This window comes from Leptopilina boulardi, unplaced genomic scaffold (genome assembly GCF_019393585.1).
Source record: "Leptopilina boulardi isolate dan_hultmark-lab unplaced genomic scaffold, ZJU_Lbou_2.1 LbouV2_169, whole genome shotgun sequence".
Taxonomy (NCBI): domain Eukaryota; kingdom Metazoa; phylum Arthropoda; class Insecta; order Hymenoptera; family Figitidae; genus Leptopilina; species Leptopilina boulardi.
Window position 1 is genome coordinate 1,992,628 of NW_026137717.1, and position 24,153 is coordinate 2,016,780.

Consider the following 24,153-nt stretch of genomic DNA (forward strand, 5'->3'; position numbering starts at 1 on the left):
TAATAATAATTTGAAGAGGGAACTTTTTTTTCTCACCTGTGCAAAATTGTTTTGTATTAATTTAAATAGTATTTAAATTTTATATTCAAACACTTCACAAAATTGTAATTATCTATTAATAATAATTTAACAAAAGAAATCAATGATTTGGAAATTTTCCCTTTTTGGTAAGAGAATCAAAAATTTTTCCATTTTTTCTAAAAAAAAAAAAAAACAGAGGGAAAATAAAAAAAGAAAATATAAATTTACTTTTTTTTTAAAAAAAAAAAAACAGAATTTTTCTTTCTGTAATTCCAATTCGTAATTTTCAAATTATTCACCTTTTTCTTTTTCTTTTTTCTTCTCTCCAAAATTTAGTCACTTTGTTCCACGCTGTGACCTTTTTTCATTGATTTCAATGCTTTTTCGCGTAATTTCTTTTCCAATTCCTCGGTATTTCCTTCGCTTGCATCCGATTCTTCTGATTCGGCGACTCTTTTCTTTTTATGCTTTCTATGCTTCTTGTGTTTCTTGTGCTTTTTGTGTTTTTTGTCTTTCTTCTTTTTCTTCTCCTCGATTTCGCTTTCCTAAAAAAGAAATAATTCTTTTATATTTAACAAATTTTTTTTTTAAAATAATTATAAATAATTTAATATTTTAATAAATAAAAAACGATTTTTTTTCGATTAAAAATTGAAACTCACGTCAGATTCACTGGTACTTGTTTTTGTCTTTTTTTTCCTCTTCTTTTTCACCTTCTCCTCATCGCTGCTATCGTCATTTTTATTACGTTTTTTCTTTGTCTCCTTTTCATTATCATCATCGTCAGAACTTGAATCACGTTTATTTTTTTTCGACGATTTTGACCTCGACGTTGTTGTTGTTGCTGTTGTTGTTGTTGTTGTAATTTCATCATCACTCGTTGAATTTTTTCTCGATTTACGACTTTTTATTTTTTCATCATCCGTTGAACTATCAGCACGACGTTTACGTAATTTTTTTGGCTCATCATCAGAACTTGAATCTCTTTTTGTTGATGATTTTGTTGATTTTGTTTTCGATTGTTTTTCATCATCACATGAACGATTTTTTTTACGTTGCTCCTCATCAGGTGATGATGAATCTCTTCGCGATCTTTTGTATTTTTTTGATGTTGTTGTTTCCTCGTCATTTTCTTTTCGCGAGCGTTTTTTTTCCAATTCAATTTCACGACGTTTTAATTCCTTTTTCTCTTTAATTCGATCGTTTGATTCTATGGAAGCAGAATTATTTTTTTTTTTTGAGAAAAAATATTTTAGATTTTCTTTTGATAATTATGATATAATAATAAATTTTTGTTACTTATTACCTGTACGACTTGTGTCGCGATTCTTTTTCGTTTTTTCCGGTTTTTTCTCCTCCTCGGAATCGGAACTCGATGCAATTTTACTCTTGTCTGATTTTTCATCTTCAGTGGAGGCTTTTCTCGATTTTCTCGGTCTCTCAACTTTCTTTGCTTTCTTACGGCCTGGAAAATTCATTTTTTTTTATAATTTAAAAAAATACCCTAGAAACTAATTGTATTTTTTTTTTTTTTTAAAGAAGAGGAAATAAATGAACTCACCATCGTCAGAATCATCAGAATCGGAAGATTCATCGCGTCTGTCTCTCTTTGATTTCTTTGGCGCTTCAACAATTTTTTTCGTTAAAGTAACATCGGCAATTTTTGGAATTTTTTTCTCTTCAATTTTCGTTGATTTCACATTTCTCTCGACTTTATCCAAACGATCGTCTTTTTTCAGAGGGAAAGTTTCAGCTGTTGCCGCGACAATTGTTTCCGCAATAACTGTCGGCGATTCCAATTTATCGTCCCTAAAAAATGAAATAAAAGAAAATTTAATTTTTTTTAAAAAAAATTAAAAGAATTAAAAGAAAATCAAATTTCTCACTTCATTATTGTTTGCTTGATTTTATTAGCTGCAATGATGTCCTCTGTCTTCTTAAAAGGCGAAGGCGTTCTCGACAAACTCTTGGAAAACTGGAAAAAAAAAATTTAATTTTCAAAAATTTTTAAAAGAAAAGAAAAACAAAGAAAAATTGAATACATACTCTGTGTCTGGAAATTGGTAAATTTGCCGTTGGTATTTTCTTTGGCGATACATTTGTTTCCAATTTTTTTTGAACAATTGTCTCAACAACTTTTTTCACATCCTTCTCAATACGTTTTGGAATTTCTTTTTCAACAATTATTTTCTCCTTTTCCTTTTCTTTTTCCTTCTCTTTTTCTTTTTCCTTTTCAATTTTCTCCTTTTCCCTCTCTCTTTCTCTCTCTTTTTCCTTTTCCAAAATTTCCTTCTCCTTTTCCTTCTCCTTTCTCTTCATTTCCTCTAAACGTTCCTTTTCTCTTTTACTCCGCGACAATTTTTTCTCAACCGATCGTCTGCAATAAGAAAGAAAATTTTCTATTTATTTTATTTAACTATTAATTATTATTTTGAAAAATATTTTTAAAAAATTCTCGGAAATTATTAATTATCAATTAATAAAAATTAGAAGAAAAACTCACCTCGTTTGCTCTTCATCACTTGACGAACTACTCTCACTACTTTGCGAGCTACTCGATTTCGAACGTCCATTTCTCAAATCTTTACGTGTCGTTGAATCCGTTGATTTTTTACTATTCTTTTCATCAATCGAATTTTTTCGTTCACGCGATTTATTTCTCTTTGAATCCTTCACTGACGTTGCATTCGTTGAATTAGCGGAATTAGAAATATTAGCATTAGCAGCAGCCGAAGATGATGATGAAGAAGAATCTTTTAAATTACCACGTTCCAATGATGAAGTACGTTTAGCCGATGAAGATGATGTTGCCGCCGTCGTTGTTGTTGTTGATTCTTTTGTTATTCTTTCAGGCGATGATTTACGATCTTTCGATTTTGAACGTCGATGATCTTTATCACGATCGCGACGATCTCTTGAACGATCGCGTTTACTTGAACGATCACGTGACAATGATCTATCGTATCTATGTGAACGATCACGATTATCTGATGAACGTCGTCGGCTATTGTCGCGACGTTCAGGTGAACGACGTCTGTCGCGTCTTTCTGATGAACGTCGTCTACGATCGGGCGATGAACGTCGACCACCACCTCCACGTCGACGATCATTAGGACTTGGTGATCGTCGACGATATCGCACTGGACTTCTTCGCGGTGGACTTCTATTTTTTTTTTTTTTTTTGTAAAAGAAATAAAATTGTTTTTTTTTTTTTAAATTAATTTAAAGCAAATCCTTGATATTTTGCAAAGTAGGGTAACTGCACCAGTGGTGGATCATGCACCAGTGGTGGATCAACTGCGAGAAAAATGGTCATTTGTGTTTACACGTTTGTAAGTAAATGAACCGCAAGTGTCGGTAATTGTTAAGAAAGTTATACAGATCAATATTACAATTTTAAAAAATTTTTAAATTCATCGCGAAGAAAGCAGGACAACAATTACTAAAGTGGTGACAGAAAACAAGAGTTTTCCTTAACATGTAAGTTAAGAGTATATTTTGGAATAGAAAGCTTTGGAGCCATTTAAGGACAATTTTTAATTCTTTTCACAATAGGAGGCATTTCGTTTCATCCCCATAGAGCCCTGAGAACAATATTTACGTCTGTAAGTAGCGCGTGTCCATTGTTTTCGGGTGATCCACGACTGGAACCAAAAAAGTAACAAAATCTAGTGGTGGATCAGTCCTACTTTTCGCCTGTTGACGCATTGTTTTATTGAAAATCTTATGAGTTAAATTTTAGTTAACACTAATTCAAATGTTTATTAATTTGTTAACACCTGGGGGTCGATTACGTAACTTTCCCACTTCCCACATCTCACTTCCCACATTTTACATCCCACTTCCCAAATCCCACATCTCACTTCCTACATTTTACATCCCACTTCCCACATCCCATATTTCACATCTCACTTCCCATATTTCATATCCCACTTCCCATATTTCACATCTCACTTCTTACTTCCCATATTTCATATCCACTTCCCACTTCCCATATTTCACATACCACATCCCACATCCCACTTCCCATATTTCACATTCCACATCTCACTTCCCACATTTCACATCCCACTTCTCACATTTCACTTTTCACACTTCACATCTCACATTGTACATTACACTTTTCTTATCACGCTTCCACCTTTTATATCCCACTTCTCACATCTCTCCCATTTCCCACAAGATGTTGGATGTGGAAAGTGGTATGTAAAATGTGGGAAGTGAGATGTGGGAAATGGGATGTGGGAATTGAGAAGTGGGATGTAAAATGTAGGAAGTGAGATGTGGGATGTGGAAAGTGAGATGTAAAATGTGGGAAGTGAGAAGTGGGAAGTGAGATGTGGGAAATGGGATGTGGGAATTGAGAAATGGGATGTAAAATGTGGGAAGTGAGATGTGGGAAATCGGATGTGGGAATTGAGAAGTGGGATGTAAAATGTAGGAAGTGAGATGTGGGATGTAAAATGTGGGAAGTGGGAAGTGGGATGTAAAATGTGGGAAGTGAGAAGTGGGATGTAAAATGTGGGATGTGGGAAGTGGAAAGTTACGTAATCGACCCCCTGATTTCAAATTGTTAAATTTTTGATGAATTAAAATACCCAGAATTAATAAATGTTATTTATCATTGAAACTGAAGCTTTAAGAGTTTCTATTTATTTATTACCAAAAATTCTAATAAAAAGATGATTAATTAATGTTTAGTCACATTATACCTATAGAAATGAAAGAGGAGGGGATATGGATAGGAAAATGAATTTGAAAATCTGTCCGTAAAGCCTTATAAAAGTTGCAAAACGTCTCAGTCTCGTAATTTTAAAATGCAATGTTTTTTAGTATGATTTTTTAAGTGATCCACCACTGGAGCAATCTATAACCATGACTGGTGCAAACAGTGATCCAGAATAGGATCATTGACAAATTATCTTTGATGGAGCATTAAAGTAAACGTAGGTGTCAAAATTAAGTCTAACCTTGAAGGAAATGTCTATTGGAACTATCTGATCCATAATACTATAAAGAATAACCTCGAATTTGTCTAAAAACAACCTATACAGAACTTCAAAGTCAAAATAAGAAAGTTAAGGGGCTTAACTGATCCACCACTGGTGCAGTTACCCTATATTTTAAATCAAATAAAAATTTTTAAATGGAAAAAAAAATTTCAGTTGAAAAATAAATAATAAGAAAAATCTCACCTTCTTCTACTTGGAGCCCTTCGAACGGAAGGTGGACGCATTCCTCGACTTCCGCTATATCTGTCCAAACGATCACGATCACGATCACGATCTCGATCTCTCCTCCTGTCCCTGTCCCTGTCGCGATCTCTGTCTAACGATGATCGTCTAAAATAAAATTCAAAAATAAATTAAAAAATGTTATTAAAAATAACGAATAAAACAAAACAAAAGAGAATAAAAAAATTATAACTCAAATAGAAATTTCATTTAAAAACAAAATAAAATATTACTTTTTTTTTAAATTTAATTTAAAAATATTGTCTTTTTTTTAAGTTTAAATATGAAAAAAGAAAATTAATTTTTGTTAATTTTATTAAACAATTTTATAATTAAATATTACATTTTAAATTAACGTTAAAAATTGAAATTTCTAAAAATTAATATTAAAAAATAATATTTATCAATATTAATAGAAAAAAGGGGATTTTTAGCTTTAAAATTAAAAAAAAAATTGAATATTTTTAAATAAATACACTAAATACACAAATAAATATATAAATAAACAAAAATATTAATCATAAAGTCAGTGAAGAAGAAAATTAAATAAAGTCAGTGAATTGCAAAAATTCTGTTAAATTATTTAGATAAATTAAAATAAAAAAAAAATAAACAATAATTTGGATTTTTTGCTTTTATTATAAATTTCACGTGTAAAAGAAAACATAAATTCTCTTTTTTTTTGTAAAATAAGGAAAATATTCTATAGGAATGAAGGTATGAAAAGGAAAATTTTATGGACTTACGGAAGAATATTTATAGTACATGGAACAGCGAATGGATAATAGGTGAGGCAACTGAAAAAATTTATGTTAATTTTTTTATTTAAATAAATTGATAAGAAAAATAATTAAATTAAAAAAAAAATTACTAAAAAATTGAAAACAAAATTAATAAGATATTTAATAATACGATTTTTTTTGTAATTCAAATAATAAAAAAAAGAGAAATAAAATTATTTTCAAAATTTAATTAAAATTATTACTATTATTATTATTATTATTAAAATTATTAAATTAAAATCCAATTATTATTGAATAATTTGTAGGAAAGATGGGAAAAAAAAGGTAACAAATTTTCTGCTAATAAAAAATAAAAATTAAAAAAAAAATAAATAGGTGACAAAATTTTAAAAATAAAAATTCTTAAAAAAAAAGGGAAGAAAAAAAGTAATATAAATAAAATACCTTCGATTTCTATCACGTGATCTATCCCTCGATCGATCACGATCCTTTGAACGATCACGATCCTTTCTTGGCGTTTGACTACGACGTTTACTTCCTGTTTTACGATCACGACTCGAATCACTGTCACTTCCACTGTCATCTTTATTTGTCTTTCGATATGATCTTTTCGCTTGAACACCATCTTTCTTTCGTCTTATTTCAAAATCATTTTTATCCTTTCCTTTATTATTATCATTATCACTATCACTACTTGAACTACTGCTTGCATTTCTTTTTCTTCCATCTGCATTTGTTGTCGACGTCGTTGTTGTTGTTGTTGTCCCTTTTCTCTTATCCATTGATTTAGAACGTGATTTTGATCTCGACGATCTTGAATCACTCGATGGTGAACGTGATTTACGTGATTTATCACGTTCATTACTTTTTGAACGTGATTTACGACTATTACGTGAACGTGATTTATCATCATTTGCCGTTGATGATTTTGATTTTGGTGATTTTGATTTTCTATTGCGTGAACGTTGTTCAATTGAACGGGATTTAGAGCGACGTGATTTTGAACGTGAACGACGTGTTTTCGATTTTGAACGCGAACGACGTGAACGTGGTGATTTTGAACGTGATTTACGTGATTTGGAAATTGGTGAACGTGAACGACGCTGAGATGTTGATGATGATGATGTTTTTAATTGTGTTGGTGATTTGGATTTAGATTTTTTTAATGTACGATTCGTAGGTGATTTTGAACGTGATTTACGTTGTTGTTGTTGTTGTTGTTGTTGCTGTTGTTGTGGTGTAATTTTCTCTTGATTATTATCAGGTGTTGGTGAACGATTCTTTTTTTTACCATCGGCAATGCTCATTAATTTTGCTTGTAGACGAGAAATTGCCACAGCAGCTTCTCTATTAATTAGAAAAAAAAAAAAATTTAGAGGAATTATTCTTTTAATTTTTTACTTTTAACTTGTATTTTTTTTAAATTAATACAATTTTTTTTTTAAAGTTAAAATAAAATGAAATTGAGAAAAAAAAATCGAAAACTTACGGTTTTGGTTTCATTGGCAACATGGGAATTGGATTATCACGAATATCAGTCGCTGGTGAATCTTCCCGTTCATTTTTAATATCGCTTGAATCCTTTCCATTGTCCTTTGATCCCGATTTACTCGGCGAACGTGATGTTGAACGTTTTTTACGTCCCGATCTGTCGCGATCTCTGTGACGATCTCTCGATCTACTTCTCTTGCTTCTAAAAAAAAATTTGAGGCAAAATTATTATTTTTTAATTGAAAAAAAAGGAAAAAAAAATTATATTAAATAATTAATTAATTAATTTTTAATATTAAATTCAATTTAAGAAAAAAGTGAAATAAAGAGGAAAATTGTAGAATTAAAAATAAATAAATAACAAATAAATTATAGAATCTAAATTAAGTAAAAATAATTTTTGGAGAACAGTTAAAAATTAAAAAAAAAAAAAAAAATAGTCACCTGTCTCTCTCACGATCACGACTTCTGTCTCTTTTGTGTTCCTTGGTCGTGGAATCTTTCTCTTCTTTCTTGATTTTCGCCTCAGCTTCGTCCTTCTCCTTTTCCCTCTCTTTTTCCTTTTCTTTTTCCGATATTGACGCTTGCAATTTCTCCTGTTCTTCCTGTTCGAAAAAAAAAAAAAAAAAAATGCAAAAGAAGTTAAAAAATAATAATTAATAACCAATATTAATTGAAGCTAAGATTTAATTTAATAAATTCTCAAAAATCACTAATTAAAGCTAAAAATTAAGAAAGAATTTAAAAATATTAATTAAAGGTCAAAACAATTTTTAAAAAAATTAATTAAACTTAAAAATTTCCCCAAAAAAAAAAAAAAAAAAAAAAAAAAAAAAAAAAAAAAACCCTAATTAAAGCGGAAAAATTTATTTTAAAAATTAAAAAATAAAATTTACCAATCGCTTCTTTATTTGATCTTTCTTTTGTTGTAGAAAAGCATCAGGAATTCCGGTGACACTTTCCTGTGCCGATACCAATAAATCCCAAAGTTCACCCATAAATGAACGGGCATTTTTTCCATTCAAAAAACCAGTGAGATTAATTTGCATTTTTCTTGGATCGGGAAACTGTAAAAATACCCATTAAAAAAATCACTTTTATCTCGATCAATTAGAGAAAAAAATATTAAAAAAAAAAACAAACAAACATACAATAGAAAATAATAATAATTTACAAAATAAAACCTGAAAACAACAAATAACAACGATAATAAAATCACAATTTTTCCATGGCTGCTTTTCCCCCTCGAAAAAGCAGATATTTTTTTTTTTTTCTTACATTTTTTTTTTAAATCTCTTACCAATTATTTTTATCTCTTCGATTTTCAGCCTTTGGTTTAGCTAAATTTTTGGAATTTGTAAAAAAAAGAAATAATTATTTATTTGTATATTAAATAATTATAAATATATTATTTTTGAATTATTAGTACTGTATTATTATTATATTAATAATTATTAATATTTAATTATTAATATCGAATCAACATTGTAGTAATATTAATTAATAATTAATAATTATAATTTATATTATATAATTAATAATATATAAGTGAATGTTAAACAATTTTTCTAAAAAATAAAAGAAAAAAGATAAAAAAAAAAATGTTGTATAATTCCGATATACCTTGGATCTAAAATTGAGCTGAAAAAAAGGAAAAAAAAAAAAAAATTGCTGAAAAATACAAGAATCAAAATTCGTTGAAATAGACACATAATTGTTAGAGAGAAAAAAAAAATTAGGACCAATTCACACCAACCTGCCAGATCGAATTGAATCAGAATCTGACGCCGTTGCTTCAAGTAGCAAGGCATTGAGAACGGTACCTCTCCAGCGAATTGAAGTCCAGGGGGAAATTATTCCAGCCGATGATGATCCGCGAAGTCAACCAGAAGAAAAAAAAGATGCTGATGACAATTCGGGCAGTCTCCCGAGAAGATTCCGCCAGCGATGTCTGATCCAGGACTCGGAGCCAATTGAATCCAGCTTCGGGAGGACTGCGAAAACTCCAGGATGATCGGAGAAGTTCCACGATGATTTGCAGAAGATTCAGGAAGGCAGAAGAAGCTCCAGGATGATTGCAGAGGCTTCAGGATCACCACAAAGGCTCCAGGATGATCGCAGAGGCTCCAGGAGGTCCGCAGAAGCTTCAGGAAGTCCGCAATGGGCTCCAGGATGATTGCAGAGGCTTCAGGATCACCACAAAGGCTCCAGGAGGTCCGCAAAGGCTCCAGGATGATCGCAGAAGCTCCATGATGATTCGGAACGCCTCCCAAGGAATTCGGAACGCCCTGGATCGCCTCCAGGAAGCTTGCAAAGGCTCCAAAGATGATCTCCTCGTTCAGGAATGGCCCCCCTTTTTTTTCGAGGAAGGTCCACGTAGGCCAGGATTCCAGGAAAATCTTCCAGGATTTGTATCGGAATTCCCAAAGATTAGAACTTCGAGGGATGAAGGAAGTTCGCTGGAAAATCTTAGCAAATCGGAAAGATTTGCACTGGAAAATCTCCCCCAAGTCCTCGTCGCCAAGAAGACAATTTCTTCCAAATGATGATGATGATGAAGATCTTCGAAAAAAGCTGGATCCCCTGGATGTTGTCGATCATCCGCATGAGATTGTGCGTGATTGAGTGACAGAGAGATAGCGAGGCGCTTGGAATTTTTGGAAAAGTGTGGCGGGAAACTCGGAACACCAGATGATGAACCCGAGTGTGAAAGTGTTTCGTTTGGCACCATTTGGACAAAATTGTTGCGCCACATCTACTTTAATACTAACGGAGAATTCAAAGACAAAGAGAGAGAGAGATAATATTTTTTTTTTTTTTTTTTTTTGTAAATGTGATGAAAAAAATTGTTACATTTTTTTTCCATAAACAAAAAGAAGTAGAAGAAGAAGAAGAAGAAAATAAAAATGAGAGAGGGAATGAAAAAAAAATTATATTTAATTTTTCTTTCCCTCTTTCTGGATATTTCAGTTTCATAGTATTTTTTTTTTATTCCATCAATTTTTTTATTAGCAAAAAAATTACAGATTTTACTGGAAATTATTAATTAATTTCATATAGAAATTGGTTTTTAAAAACTAATTTTTTTGAAATTTATTTTTACTTAAACAATCAAAAATAGTTTTTTTTTTTTTTTCAAATTAGTGAATTTTGATTTTGAAAAAAATTTATTTTCGCTCGTTTATAATGTACAAAAATACGATTTTATGTAATCCCGTTTATTACTGTAGATAAATTTTTAATTATTTAGATAAATAAAATATAAAATGAAAATAAAAAAATTATTGCAGAGAATAAAAATTTTATTTTTTTTTATTGAAACTGAAAATCCATTTTTATTTTGCGCTGAAAATGATTGTAATGTATTTTTTTTTTTTTTTTTTGCTTTATTAACATGAGGGGAAAAAGCCATTGATCAATCGTATAATTCTGCGATTTTTTTTGTTTTGTTTTTATGATTAAATAACAATAGAATTTTCAAAAAATACCAATTGATATTTATATTAAAAATAAATAATATATTTACTATGAATTTATTGAAATAAAATAAAAAGTTTACTAAAAAAATAAATAAATAAATAAATGTTTATTAAAATAAAATAAAAAAAAATCGATGTTTATTAAAATAAAAAAATTAATAAATTTAAAAAACAAAAACTATAAGAATTTTTTTTTGAAAATTAATTCTTTGAAATAAACATATTTAAAGTTTTACACACAATATATAAATGTGAAATGAAATGAAAATAATAAAAGTGCAAAATATTTTTTTTTTTTTTTTTAAATAAAAAATAGAATTTTGTTTGAAATAATAATAATAATAATAATAATAATACAAAATTGAATTATTTTTTCTTACCTTCTCCTCCAATTGATTATAAACAAATTCTACCACAACATCGTCTTCCATTCCCAAAAGTTGAGTTATTTTTGTTGTTATCCAGGGTTTTATCACGTCCAGTTTTACTTTACTCATATCGACCTAAAGAATTAGATTTTTTTTAAATTACAATCAATTTTTTTTCAATTCACAAAAAAAAAACAAATTTGTTAAATAAAAATTTGATTTTTTCGTTTCAAAATTTATTAAGGTTTTATAAACAAAACATTTTTTTTTTTTTTTAACAAATTTGAATATAAAATTGAAAAGAATAAATTTATTTAATTACATAAATTTAAATGAAAATAAATAAATAAAAAAAAAAGAAGTGAAACAAAAATTAATGATATAAAAAAATAACAAAAAAAAGTAATAAATAAAAATAAATAAAAATATACAAAAAAAGAAAAAAACGAATAAAATAATAAATAAAGTAATAAAACAATTTTGAATATAATAATAATAATATATTGTTAAATAAAAATAATAATAATAAATAAATAAAAAAGAGAACAGGGCATTTTCCTAATTTTATTTTCAAAAAATAATAAAAAAAAATTCTTTTTCAAATAATAAGTGAAATAAAATAAATAAAATAAATATAAATTAATTAACATTTTTAAAAGAATTCTCTTTTTTTTAATTTGGAAAAATAATGTTTACAATTTATATCATTTCTATTTAAAATCAATGTTCATTATTATATTATTATTATTATTTATTTATATAAAATGAAATTGAAATCCTATACACAATAAAAAATAATTATTAATGTTATAAATAAATATAAAAAAATAAATATAATAAATTGAAATATATATTGAATATTTTTAAAAATAAAATGGTTAGAATTGCCAAAGGGTTTTTTTTCTTTAAAAATGCAAACAATAAAATAAATTAATAAAAATTAAAAAAATATATAATTAACCTTTTGTGCTAATGAATCTCCGAATTTCATTTGCTTCAAAAGTTTCTTCTCCTTGTCGCTGAATCTTGTGTCCTGCATTGTCGTTGTTCCCTAAAACAGTTACAGCAATAGTCGCTTTTTTTTTGGAGTAAAGGGGGGAAAATTTTTTTTACACTCAACTTTCCTGTTTTTTTTTAACATTAAATAATTAACTAATAATTAAGGTCCTTTAAAAAAAAACTCAAAAACTAATAATTAAATTATTCAAAAAAAATTTCAAATTACAATTTTCGATTTTTTTAATCTATGAAAAATAATTTATCATTTTTTTTATTTCCGTATTTTCCCTCAGTATTTAAAAATAAAATAAATTAAATGTAAATAATTAAAATTTAATTACAAAAAAAAATTTTATTTTTTGAAAAAAAATAATTAATATAATTTTGGTAATAATTATTATTTTATTAATTATTTACTAATATAATGCTAAATAATTTTTTTTTAATAATTATTATTAATTACATATAATAAATAATACAAAAACAACATTGTTTCAAAAAAAATTAAAATTCGTAAAAATATCGATAGACTTCAAAATCGTGCGCGTATAATAATTCTAAAAATAAATTTTCCACTTCGAAAAAAAGAGACAAAATAAAAGGTATAATGAAACGAAATGTTATATCTATATATATATACATATATATATATGTATCAAAATCAATCGATCATGATAGAAAAATTTGTACAACAAAACTAAATGCTAAAAAAAAAGTAGTGAGATAAATGTAATAAATAAACAGAAAAACTTACGGTGTACATCATTTTTTTCAAAAATGTTGAATTTCAAAATTATAATGAAGAAACAACACTATACACTGTAAAGGAGCTTCTATATTATAACAAGGAAAATAAAAAAAAAAGAAAAAAAAACTTGAAACCGCTTTTTTTCTCTTTTATTACAAAGAGAGATATTTGTGGATCACTCGATCCACCCGCACCCCTCAATAAAAGGGGACGTTATTTCACAAAAACACAACAAATACGTATATTTGTTAAAAGTTCACTGTTTATTTTTTTATTGAAAAATATTGCGATAAAAATTAAATTTATTTAACCCGCAAGACGCGCACGCCATGGAAAAAAAAGCCAACATGGCAGAGAGACTAACACAAATAAATTGCGCAGGCGGAAAATAGTGAGGTTATGTTGTGTCATTGATGAGCGTCATTAGGCTGAATTCATACGGATGCGATTTTTTTTTTTTTTGCGAAGTTACTCAGGGTTAGAAAGGTATAGTTTATAATTTAAAGGCGGCATGCGCAATTGAATTTGTCCAGTGACGCCATCTTGGATTCCCCTTACCCCGCCAAATTTGAATTACAAATTCAAAAAAATGTGTGCTAATGATACTTAAATTCAATTATTTATTTGTTAATAATTAATTATTCATTTATTATTAATTAATTATTCAATTTTTTATGTATAAATAATTAATTACTCAATTATTTATGTATAAATAATTTAATTATTGTAATAATTACAATAAATTAATAATTATTTTTAATTATTGACTACGTATATTAATGAAATAAATTAATTAAAATCCTGTAATTATTATTTTCTATTATTTATTATAAAAAATGGTTATAAATAATTTAAATGTTCAAAATTTTAATAATTAATTATTCAATTATTAATTTTTAAATAATTAAGTAATTGTAATAATTACAATTAATCATTATTTTCAATTATTTTTATTATTTATTGTGAAAATTGTTAAAAGAATTTAAAAATTCAAAAAATTTGATTGAAAAACAAATAATTTATTTATAAACTTTTTTTTTTGATATTTTTTTATTTTTTTATTTAATACAATGTTTAATATAATAAAAATAACAAATAATTATAAAAATTTTGAGGTAGAATTTTACTTTTTTACCCACTTTTTTTTTTCTAAAATCTCCACTCTAAGGTTCCATCATTTTTGAGAGAAATTCTCTCCGTTGCTAAATGTTTAAGAGCTTTTGGAAATGCCAAATGTTCCATTAATTTAACACGTTCTTGAAGAGTTTCCTCTGTGTCATTTGGTAAAACGCGAACCGTTTCCTGTTCGATTATTGCACCCGAATCAATGTCAACCTGGAAAAAATGAAAAAAAAAAAATTTTGTTTTTCCTTATTTATTAAAGCGAAAAGAAAAATAGAAAAACAATTAAAATATTTTTTTATAATTATAAAATAAATAAATAAATTATAAATTTTTTTTACTGTAAATAAATTAATTAAATTTCCCAATTAATATTTTACCAAAAAAATAAATAAAAGAGGAAAAAACAAAAAATTGAATTTGTTTTTTAAATAAAAGAGAAATTAATTTACCTCGACAAAATGAACGGTACAACCGGAAATACGAACACCGGCAGCGAGAACATCTTTATGGGCATTCGCACCTTTAAACGATGGTAAAAGCGACGGATGAACATTTAACATTTTTCCTTTCCATTTTTGAACAAATTTCGATGAAAGAATTCTCATAAATCCAGCGAGACAAACAATATCCACTTGACAATTTCGCAATTCCACGTCCATTGCATCGTCAAATTCTTCACGACTCGAATAATTTGTGTGTTTAATAACCTGCAGTATAAAAAAAAAGGATACAAAATATTTTTTTTAAAAAAATTAGGAAAATTAAAACTTTCTTAAAATTCATTAAAAACAAAATCAAAATTTTCTTTCTGTTATTTTTTGTAATTAAAAATTACAAAAAAAAAAATTTGATTCTTTGCAAAATTAGCGACAAACTTTAGTGGGAATTCCAGCGCGTTCAGCGCGTTTTAAACCCTCAACGCCCGATTTATTGGAAATAACAAGAACAATTTCAGCGCCAATATGCTGCAAAGGATCCAATGTTGCGTCAATTAATGCCTGAAGATTTGTTCCACTTCCCGATATTAAAACGCCAACTTTTTTCAATGGCCTCGACAATTTTTCCACAAGTGGCACAATATGTTTTCGCATCTCATAATCCATTGCCTTCTCAAAATTATTTACATTCACTCTCGTTACATTCTCTATTAAAATGAAAAAGACAAAAAGGAAAAAATAAATGCATATTTTCTAAATTTATATCATTAATTAATTATATTAATTAATAGTTTTTAACTAATTTCTAGTTAATTATTTATTAATTAATAGTTCTCAAAACTAATTTATAAAAACTTAAAAAAAAATTTACCATTAAAATGAGTCAAATGTCCAATTACAACTGGATTTTCGCCTTTTAATTTTTCAAGCACCGTTTTTTCATCTTCCGCCGAGCAAATTAAAACAGCGCCAATTCCACAATTAAAAGTCCTCAACATTTCCGCTTTATTGATTCCGCCTGACAAAAAAAAGTAAAATAAATTTTTTCTTTTTGTAATTTTTTACCTAATTTTTTTTTTTACCAATAAAATACGAACCAGTTGTGGCGAGCCATCCAAAAACAGATGGAATTGTCCATTTATTGGCATTTAATGAAACGGCAAATTTTTCCGATAAAATACGAGGTATATTTTCCGTTAATCCACCGCCAGTTATGTGAGCGAATCCTTTCACTAAATTTGTCCTTAAAGCGGGAAGAACGCCTTTTGAATAAATTTTCGTTGGCGTAAGAAGTTCCTCGCCTATATAAAAAATAAAATTAAATCTCTTTAATTTCAAATTCCAAAAAAAAATTATTATTTTTCTTTTTTTTTAATTTCACATATATATATTTACCAAATGTTTTATTGGAAAATGGCGCTTGATCGGCATATGATTTATCAGCTAATTTCATAATTTTTCTAACAAGACTAAAACCATTACTGTGAATTCCACTCGATGGAAGACCAATGACAATATCATTAATTTTCATGTCATTTATTCTTGGCATTAAATGATTTTTTTCCACTGCACCCACAGCAAATCCAGCTAAATCGTATTCACCCTCTGGATACATTTCCGGCATTTCTGCCGTTTCGCCACCCACCTTTAAAAAAAAAAAAATGCGATAAAAAGCAAAATTTATATTTTATAGTAAAAAAAAAACAAATATTTATTTTTTTTCTACAAATTTTTATATATTATTTTTTTGTAAATTTTTATTTATTTTTTTGGCAAATTTTTCCTTTTTTTGTTTGCAATTATTATTGATTTTTTTTTCAACTTGTATCGAATAGTTTATAAAAAAAAAAAGAGAAAAAAAATCAATTATTTATTTAGAAAAAAAAAGAGTTTTAAATTTTCTTACCAAAGCGCATCCGGCTTGTTTGCAGCCTTCGACAATTCCGCTCACAACGTCCGTGGCTTTTTCTATATTCAATTTTCCGCATGCAAAATAATCAAGAAAAAATAGAGGCTCCGCACCATGTGCAAGAACATCATTAACACACATTGCAACCAAATCAATTCCAACTGAATTGTGTTTATTACACTCAATTGCAATCTTTAAAAAACAAAAAAAAAAATTCAATATTTTTTTTACATTTAATCAAATTAAAAATTATTATTATTATTATTATTATTGAAAATTATATAGGAATTAGAAAATTTGTTAATACTTTTAATTTCGTTCCAACGCCATCGGTTCCTGAAACAAAAAGCGGTTCTTGATATCCAGCAGCTTTAGCGTCAAATAAACCACCGAATCCACCAATTGAACCCAATACTCCCGATCTTTTTGTTGAATTCACCATTTTTTTGATATTCTCCACAAATGAATCGCCCGCCTCAATATTTACACCACTACTTTTGTATGTCAATTGTCCATGCTCTAAAATTGATCTGAAAATTTTGAATTTTCGATAAAAATTGAAAACAGAAAAAAAAGTAGTTAAAATATTTTTTAATATTATTAAAAATAAATTTTTTTATACCTAGCGATAATAATGATAAATAAAAAAAAAATAGTTAAAATATTTTTTTAATATTTATTATTAAAAATAAATTTTGTTTTTTTTTTTTCAATACCTTGCGATTCCTTTGTGTGCAATGTCCTTTCGATATTGTTTTCCCTCGAAGGAAATATTGCGAGCCATTGAAGTTGCTTTTGCAGCAGCGGAAGCCAATGACGATGATAAAGAAACGGCAATTAATACTCGTCCACCTGAAAAAAAAAAAATTGAGTCTTCATTTATTTATTTCAAAACTCATACGGATTTTTTCAGGAAAATCTTTTTTGTAAATTTTTATAAAATAAAAAGAGCCAAAGGTAATTTATTTATTTAATTATTAAATTTATTATTTATTTATGTGCGAAAATAAGAAAATAAAAAAAAAATATTCTAAATACAAAAATTTTTAATATTTACATTTTAATTACAAATAAAAAAGAAAAAAAGAATTGGAAATAATTTTCTTTACAAACCATTTGTTAATAAATCTCCAGTTGATGATAAACTCGTTCCACTGTGAAATATTAAACGATCACGATGGGAATTTGAATTTTCAGCGCCTAAAATAATTTCTCCCTTCGACGAGGATTCTGGATATCCTTTTGATGCTAAAATTACGCCAACTCCAAAAATATCCCTCCTCCAAGAAACGAGATTTTTGTTCAAAGTTCCATTGCAACATGACTTAATGAAATTAAAAATTAAAAAAATTAAAATAATATTAATCGAAATATTTAATTTCGATTATTTATTTAATTATTTACTTATTTATGTGCCAAAAAAAGAACGAAATAGTTAATAAAAGTTAATAATAATAATAATAATAAAAATAAAAAAATACCATCATTATTGTAAAAAGATCAGAATTCAACAACGGTAGAAGAATTTGCGTCTCAGGATCGCCGAATCGACAATTAAATTCCAATACTTTTGGCCCATTTTCTGTGATCATGAGACCAGCGTACAAAATACCTGACCAATGAAAAAGAAAAAAAAATTTTTTAATTCTTCTCTCTTAAAAATTAAATTTTGTACAAAAAAAAAAATAGAAAATTTCTCACCAACAAATGAAATATTTTCCATTCGTAGTCCGTCAACAGCTTTTTGTAAAACAGATTCTCTCACTTCCTCCTGTTGTTTTTCATTTAAAAAAGGACAAGGACAATATGCTCCCATTCCACCTGTATTTGGTCCAAGATCATTGTCAAAAATTCTCTTATGATCCTGAGCGGGAAGCATATTGACGACCGTCTTTCCTGATTAATCGAAAAATTGATGATATAATTAATAAATTAATTTATTAATCTATTTAGTAGTTAATTTATTATTTTATTTATTAATTTATTTACAATCGTCCTTCCTGAGGAATAGAAAATTGATAATAATTAATAAATTAATTTAATTACAACAGCAGATCCTTTCAAAAAAAAAAAAAAAAATACAGAAAAAAAAACCAATGAAAATAAAATTGAAAAAAAATTTGGTAAATTATTATTTATTAATTTTTAAGAAAAATAAATATTTACCATCAGTAAAGGCTAACATGGAAACTTCTTCTCCCTCTAAAAGTTCTTCAATTACAACTGTTTCTCCTGCGGAACCGAATTTTTTCTCTTTTAAAATTTCATCAACCGCTTGACAAGCTTCGTTAATATTTTCCGCGACAACGACACCTTTTCCCGCTGCCAAACCCGCAGCTTTTACAACCAATGCTTTAAAATTTGCTCTGAAAAACAGCAAAAAAAATTTTTAATTTTTATATTCAAAAATAAAGTTACTGTTTTAAATAAATAAAATCCGAGACATTCTCTAACAAAATAATTAACTAAATAATTAACAAAAATTAATAAATAATTAATAAGAATTAATAAATAATTAAATAATGAATAAAAATTAATAAATAATTAAATAAAGATCGTAATAATAAAAAAAAAAAAATTACGTTTTAATGAATTTTTTCGCCTCCTCGCAATTAGTAAAACTTTTCCAATTAGCAGTGGGAATTTTGTGTCTATCCATAAATGCCTTTGCCCAATTTTTATCAGTTTCAAGTTGTGCCCCAAGTTTTTCCGGTCCAAAGCAGGGGATTTCATTTTTTTTCAATTCATCCGCTAATCCATTCGCTAAATAAGCCTCGGGACCAACGACAACGAGAGAAATTTCATTTTCCTTGCTCCATTTTGCAACAGCCTGTAAATTATTATTTTTTTTTTTTAGAAAAATAAATAGAATACAAAATAAAACAAAAAAAAATTAAGTAATTACCTTATTATCATTAATGTCGAGTTTAATAAGCGAAACTTTTGGCTCCGCTGCCATTCCAGAATTTCCAGGAGCGACAAATACATTTTTTACCTTAAATTTGTAATATTTTCATTAAATTTCAATTTATTATAGAAATATAAAAATAAAATAATTAATAATCATTTTTATTAATGCGATTAATAATAAAATTAGTAATTATTTTTTTCTAACTTTGAATTTTAATAAAAAAAAAAAATTAGAAAATAAATAATAAATAGAATTCAAAATAAATAACAAAATAAATTAATTAATTAATAATAATTAAAAGGAGAAAAGTAATAAATAATAATTAACAATAAAATAATTATTTGAATATAATTTTTTTTCCTAATATTAAACTTCAATAATAAATAAAATACAAAAAATAATAAATAAAATACAAAATAAATAATAAAATAAACTAATTCAATTAATAATAAAATTGAATTTTTTTTTTTTAATTTTAAAAAATAAAATACCTCCTTTGATTGAGAAAGTTTCCAACAAATTGCGTGTTCCCTTCCGCCGCTTCCAATCACCAAAATCGATTTTAGCGACATTGCTAAAAATAAACTGATAAATTTTGTTTCTTAAAATAGTAAGAAATGTATAAGAAAAAAAAAATTCTTATCGAAAACAAAAATAATTCCATTTGTTGGAGAAAAAAAAATTAATAATTAAAATTTATAACAGATAATAATTAATTACAATCGAATTTTGCCAAAATTAAAAAATCAATAATAATAATAATAATTAATAAAATAATTTAAAAAAAAACTAAAAACAATATTAAAAATTTTAAGAAAAATTGAAAATACAAAATAACGAAAATAATAAAAAAAAATAATTATAAGTTATAAATTAAAATTATAAATAATTATAGAAAAAATACAAAAAATACAAAAAAATCAAAAACAATATATCAAAAATATAAAAAATTAAAAATACATAATAACGAAAATAATAAAAAAATATTTATATAAATTATAAATAATTATAGAAAAAATAGAAAAAAAACAAAAAAATTAATAACAATATATCGAAAATATAAAAAAAAAAATAAAAATAATTAAAGAAAAAATAGAAAAATTATAAGAAATAGAAATAAAATTAGTTAAAACAGAAAAATTACAAAAATAAAGAAATTATTATAAATTATAAATAATTAAAGAAAAAATAGAAAAAAATTATAAGAAATAGAAATAAAAATTAGTTAAAACAGAAAAATTACAAAAATAAAGAAATTATTATAAATTAAAAATAATTAAAGAAAAAATAGAAAAAATTATAAGAAATAAAAATAAAATTAATTAAAACCAAAAAATTTGTGAATAAATTATTCCCATAAATACTCAATTAAAATTAAATCTGTATGACCTTGAAGCATGCCGGAGAAAAGAACGGCGCCGATAAAAAAAAAACAAAAAGCCAAAAAACTTTTAATTTCTTGACACAAATATTGTAATAAATGAAATAAAATTTATTACTTACCTAAAAAGGAAAATAGATGACAAATTGTTTTCCTAAACAAAATTAAATGGAAATTTAAAAAACACAAAAATAGAAGAGAAAAATACACTCAACAGGTGGTAAGAGAATAAAAAAATAGACTACGAAAACTTTCTGCTAGACATTTGGTCAAGTTCTAATTTACGCATGTCCAAAAAATCACCAATCAAAATGCGAGTAATTTTATAAATCAAATATCACGTGATCAGTGTAAACCAATCATTCAATATTTTCTCAATCATCGCGGGGGATCTAAACTTAAAAAAAAAATGAAACAAAATATTTCGTAATTCTGTTTATCGCAAAAAAAAAACAATTTGATAAAAACATATTTGTTATAATTTTATTTTCAAATTAAATAATATTTTTTATATATACAACGTTAGATTTTATAAAAAAAAATAATTTTATTATTTTTAAATTTTTTTACTTTTTATTTTAAATTAAATTAATTTTCATAGCTATATCAAACTTTGTGTAACAAATGTTAAAAGGTTATCAAAATATTGACGATGCAAGAAATCGTGAATAATCTCGTGAAAACAATAATATTTTTTTCGTCAATGAAAATAATTATTTTAAAAAAAAAGAAGGAAATTTTCGGAAAAATTTTTATTATTTCAATTTATTAAATTATTTAAATAATTTAATTTTTGTAACTAATTAAATTAAACAATTAATCTAAATTGTTTTTAAATAAGAATTATTTATTTACACTAATTATGTAATTAATTTAAAAAAAATTTAATTAATTGAATAAGTAATAAAAATTATAATTAATTATATAATAAAAAATTTTTATTAATTAAAGAATTAATTTAAAAAGTTAATTTAAATTATAAATGTAAAATATTTAAAAATAAATTTTATTTCATTATTAATATTATTTTCATCAATTTAAAAAAAAAACGATCGTCAATTTTTTTTTAAATACCAGTAGAAATGACATTTGAAAAATTTGTGACAAAATAAAAAAAAAACCCCCCGGTATTTTGTTAAATATTCCAAAAGAAAAAAAATTTAAACGAAACATTGAAAAAAATTTTAATTTACCGAAAATATATTTTTTATTTCATTTCAAAAAAAAAGGAAATTCAAAAAAAAATTTGGTTATTTTGTGAAAAATTACAATTGTATTTTTTTTCCTAAATAAAAATGTATCGATTTTTTTGTACACGAATTATTTTTTCCAAAAATGGAAATCATCGAATTCATCAAAGTTCCCAACGAAAATTATCGGAAGCAGTGAAAATTCAAGAAAAATCCAATTTTCCAGAAAGAGGCGAAAAGAATGTAAAAAAAAAAATTTATTTATCTTTTTAAAATTCCCGCGAAAAAATATTTTTTTTTTGTTCTATACCTTTCCGTTATAGGAAAAAGCGCGGGAAACGAAATTAAAAATCGTTAAAATTTATCGATGGAATCCCGATAATCCAACAAAAAAGCCATATATTCATGAATATAAAATTGATTTAAATAAATGTGGAACAATGGTTCTTGATATTTTACAATTAATAAAAGAACAAGATTCAAGTTTGGCTTTTAGAAGATCATGTCGCGAGGGAATATGCGGAAGTTGTTCAATGAATATTAACGGCGTTAATACACTCGCTTGTATCACGTAAGAATTTTGAAATTTTTCTAATTTAAAAGAAAAAATTATTTATTTGTATTTTACATTTTTTGTAATTTATTATTATTATTATAAATTTTTATTTTTATTAACAGTAGTAGCATTTTTACAAAATTCAAATATTAACTTCCCGTTTAGCAAGTGTTGCCAATCTGATAATACAAAAATACTAAAATAGAAACTAAAATATTTTATTAGAAAAAAATTTTCCTTTTCTATAACAAAAAATGATTAATTAAAACCTCAATTTATTATCTAATTAGGTTCAATTCACTAAATTCACTTTTTTTTGCTTTATGATTTTTAAAAAAGAGAGGTTATGTTCACGAAACTATGCAAATGGCGGGAAATTTAAACTTATACTTCTTTTTACAATATAGAAAAATTAATGAGGACCTTACAAAACCATTAATTATTTATCCTTTGCCGCATACATATGTGATACGTGATTTGGTTCCGGATATGACGAGATTTTTACAACAATACAAAAGTATTGAGCCATATTTAAAAAGACCCGGTGAGGAAACATATTTGGGCGAGAGGCAAATTTTACAAACGCAGGAGGAGAGAAAAAAACTCGATGGTCTTTATGAATGTATTTTGTGTGGTTGTTGTTCTTTTGCATGTCCACCATATTGGTGGCACGAGGATAAATATTTGGGACCTGCTGTTTTATTACAGGTATAAAGAAATAATAAAAAAAAATATATAAACAAAGAAAAAAAAAAGAAAACGTATTTTTCCCGCCAAATTTCAAATATAACCAACGCGCAAAAACTAAATATATAAATTCGCGCGGGAAATTCAAATTCTAAAATTAAGGATTAATTAAAAAATAATAGAAAAACGAAAAAAAATTATTAATTAAATTAAAATTAACGAAATATTATATTAATATAAAAAAATTAATAAAAAAGTAAATAAAATAATTGTTGAAAAAAAATTACAGGCTTACAGATGGATAATGGATTCTCGCGATTTGTGTCACGAGGAAAGGTTGAAAAATCTTCGCGACTATTTTTCCGTTTTTCGATGTCACACAATTTTTAATTGCACGAAAACGTGTCCAAAAGTAAGAATTTTAATATTTTAAATATTGAATAATAATAAAAATAATTATAATAATTAATATTAAATTATTTTTTTTTAAATGTTGGTTAATTAAATAAAATTATAATTTTTTTAATTACAAAAAAATTATTAAATAATATTAATAATAGTATTAAAAAAAAATCATTATGAAAATTAAATTAATTTTTTTTTTACAGGGTTTAAATCCGGGCAAAGCTGTGGCACACATAAAAATGTATTTAGCGGGATTAAAAAAGAAACCATCACCAAAACTTGAGAGTCCATTGCCAAATCCTTGTGTACCAATTTCAATTAATAAATAAATAAATTTAATTACTTAATTAATTAAAGAAATAAAACTGTTTTTTGAAAATGATTAATAAATTAAATAAACAAGTCTTCTTCTTTTTCTTCAAAGAAAACAAAAAAAAAATTTTTTTTTATCCTTCGTTTCGTTTATAAA

General features: G+C 25.8%; 3 protein-coding genes across 7 annotated transcripts; 1 reads left to right on the plus strand and 2 right to left on the minus strand.

The window, feature by feature from the left end:
* Positions 1 to 320: 320 nt before the first annotated feature.
* LOC127277473 (serine/arginine repetitive matrix protein 1-like) lies at positions 321 to 13,466 on the minus strand. 4 transcript variants are annotated; one of them, XM_051298630.1, is made up of 15 exons: positions 13,090 to 13,466; positions 12,298 to 12,387; positions 11,349 to 11,471; positions 8,386 to 8,556; positions 7,934 to 8,094; positions 7,488 to 7,688; positions 6,443 to 7,345; positions 5,217 to 5,363; positions 2,525 to 3,184; positions 2,068 to 2,398; positions 1,908 to 1,996; positions 1,583 to 1,830; positions 1,328 to 1,486; positions 684 to 1,231; positions 321 to 566 (listed from the first exon to the last, which is right to left on the minus strand). In XM_051298630.1, exons 1-15 carry the CDS (start codon positions 13,099 to 13,101, stop codon positions 354 to 356), a joined length of 4,056 nt encoding a protein of 1,351 aa, XP_051154587.1. In that variant the 5' UTR covers positions 13,102 to 13,466; the 3' UTR covers positions 321 to 353. The 4 variants fall into 4 exon arrangements, with proteins under 4 accessions (XP_051154587.1, XP_051154588.1, XP_051154586.1 ...); XM_051298631.1 differs by having other exon boundaries at positions 7,488 to 7,691; positions 12,298 to 12,369; positions 13,090 to 13,465; XM_051298629.1 differs by having other exon boundaries at positions 7,488 to 7,691; positions 13,090 to 13,465.
* A 635-nt stretch (positions 13,467 to 14,101) lies between these two features.
* Positions 14,102 to 21,126, minus strand: LOC127277476 (trifunctional purine biosynthetic protein adenosine-3). Of its 2 annotated transcripts, none has more exons than XM_051298635.1 (17): positions 20,969 to 21,126; positions 19,957 to 20,039; positions 19,460 to 19,549; positions 19,137 to 19,384; positions 18,721 to 18,920; positions 18,256 to 18,450; positions 18,036 to 18,166; positions 17,668 to 17,878; positions 17,271 to 17,406; positions 16,862 to 17,084; positions 16,552 to 16,746; positions 16,041 to 16,290; positions 15,743 to 15,946; positions 15,517 to 15,663; positions 15,084 to 15,352; positions 14,658 to 14,915; positions 14,102 to 14,418 (listed from the first exon to the last, which is right to left on the minus strand). In XM_051298635.1, exons 2-17 carry the CDS (start codon positions 20,035 to 20,037, stop codon positions 14,233 to 14,235), a joined length of 3,024 nt encoding a protein of 1,007 aa, XP_051154592.1. In that variant the 5' UTR covers positions 20,038 to 20,039; positions 20,969 to 21,126; the 3' UTR covers positions 14,102 to 14,232. The 2 variants fall into 2 exon arrangements, with proteins under 2 accessions (XP_051154592.1, XP_051154591.1); XM_051298634.1 differs by having other exon boundaries at positions 19,957 to 20,050; positions 20,969 to 21,125.
* A 791-nt stretch (positions 21,127 to 21,917) lies between these two features.
* On the plus strand, positions 21,918 to 24,087 carry LOC127277478 (uncharacterized). The gene is made up of 5 exons (XM_051298638.1): positions 21,918 to 22,279; positions 22,360 to 22,607; positions 23,000 to 23,300; positions 23,569 to 23,691; positions 23,888 to 24,087. The coding sequence occupies exons 1-5, from the start codon at positions 22,142 to 22,144 to the stop codon at positions 24,011 to 24,013; spliced, it is 936 nt and encodes a 311-aa protein (XP_051154595.1). The 5' UTR covers positions 21,918 to 22,141; the 3' UTR covers positions 24,014 to 24,087.
* The last annotated feature ends 66 nt before the right edge of the window (positions 24,088 to 24,153 follow it).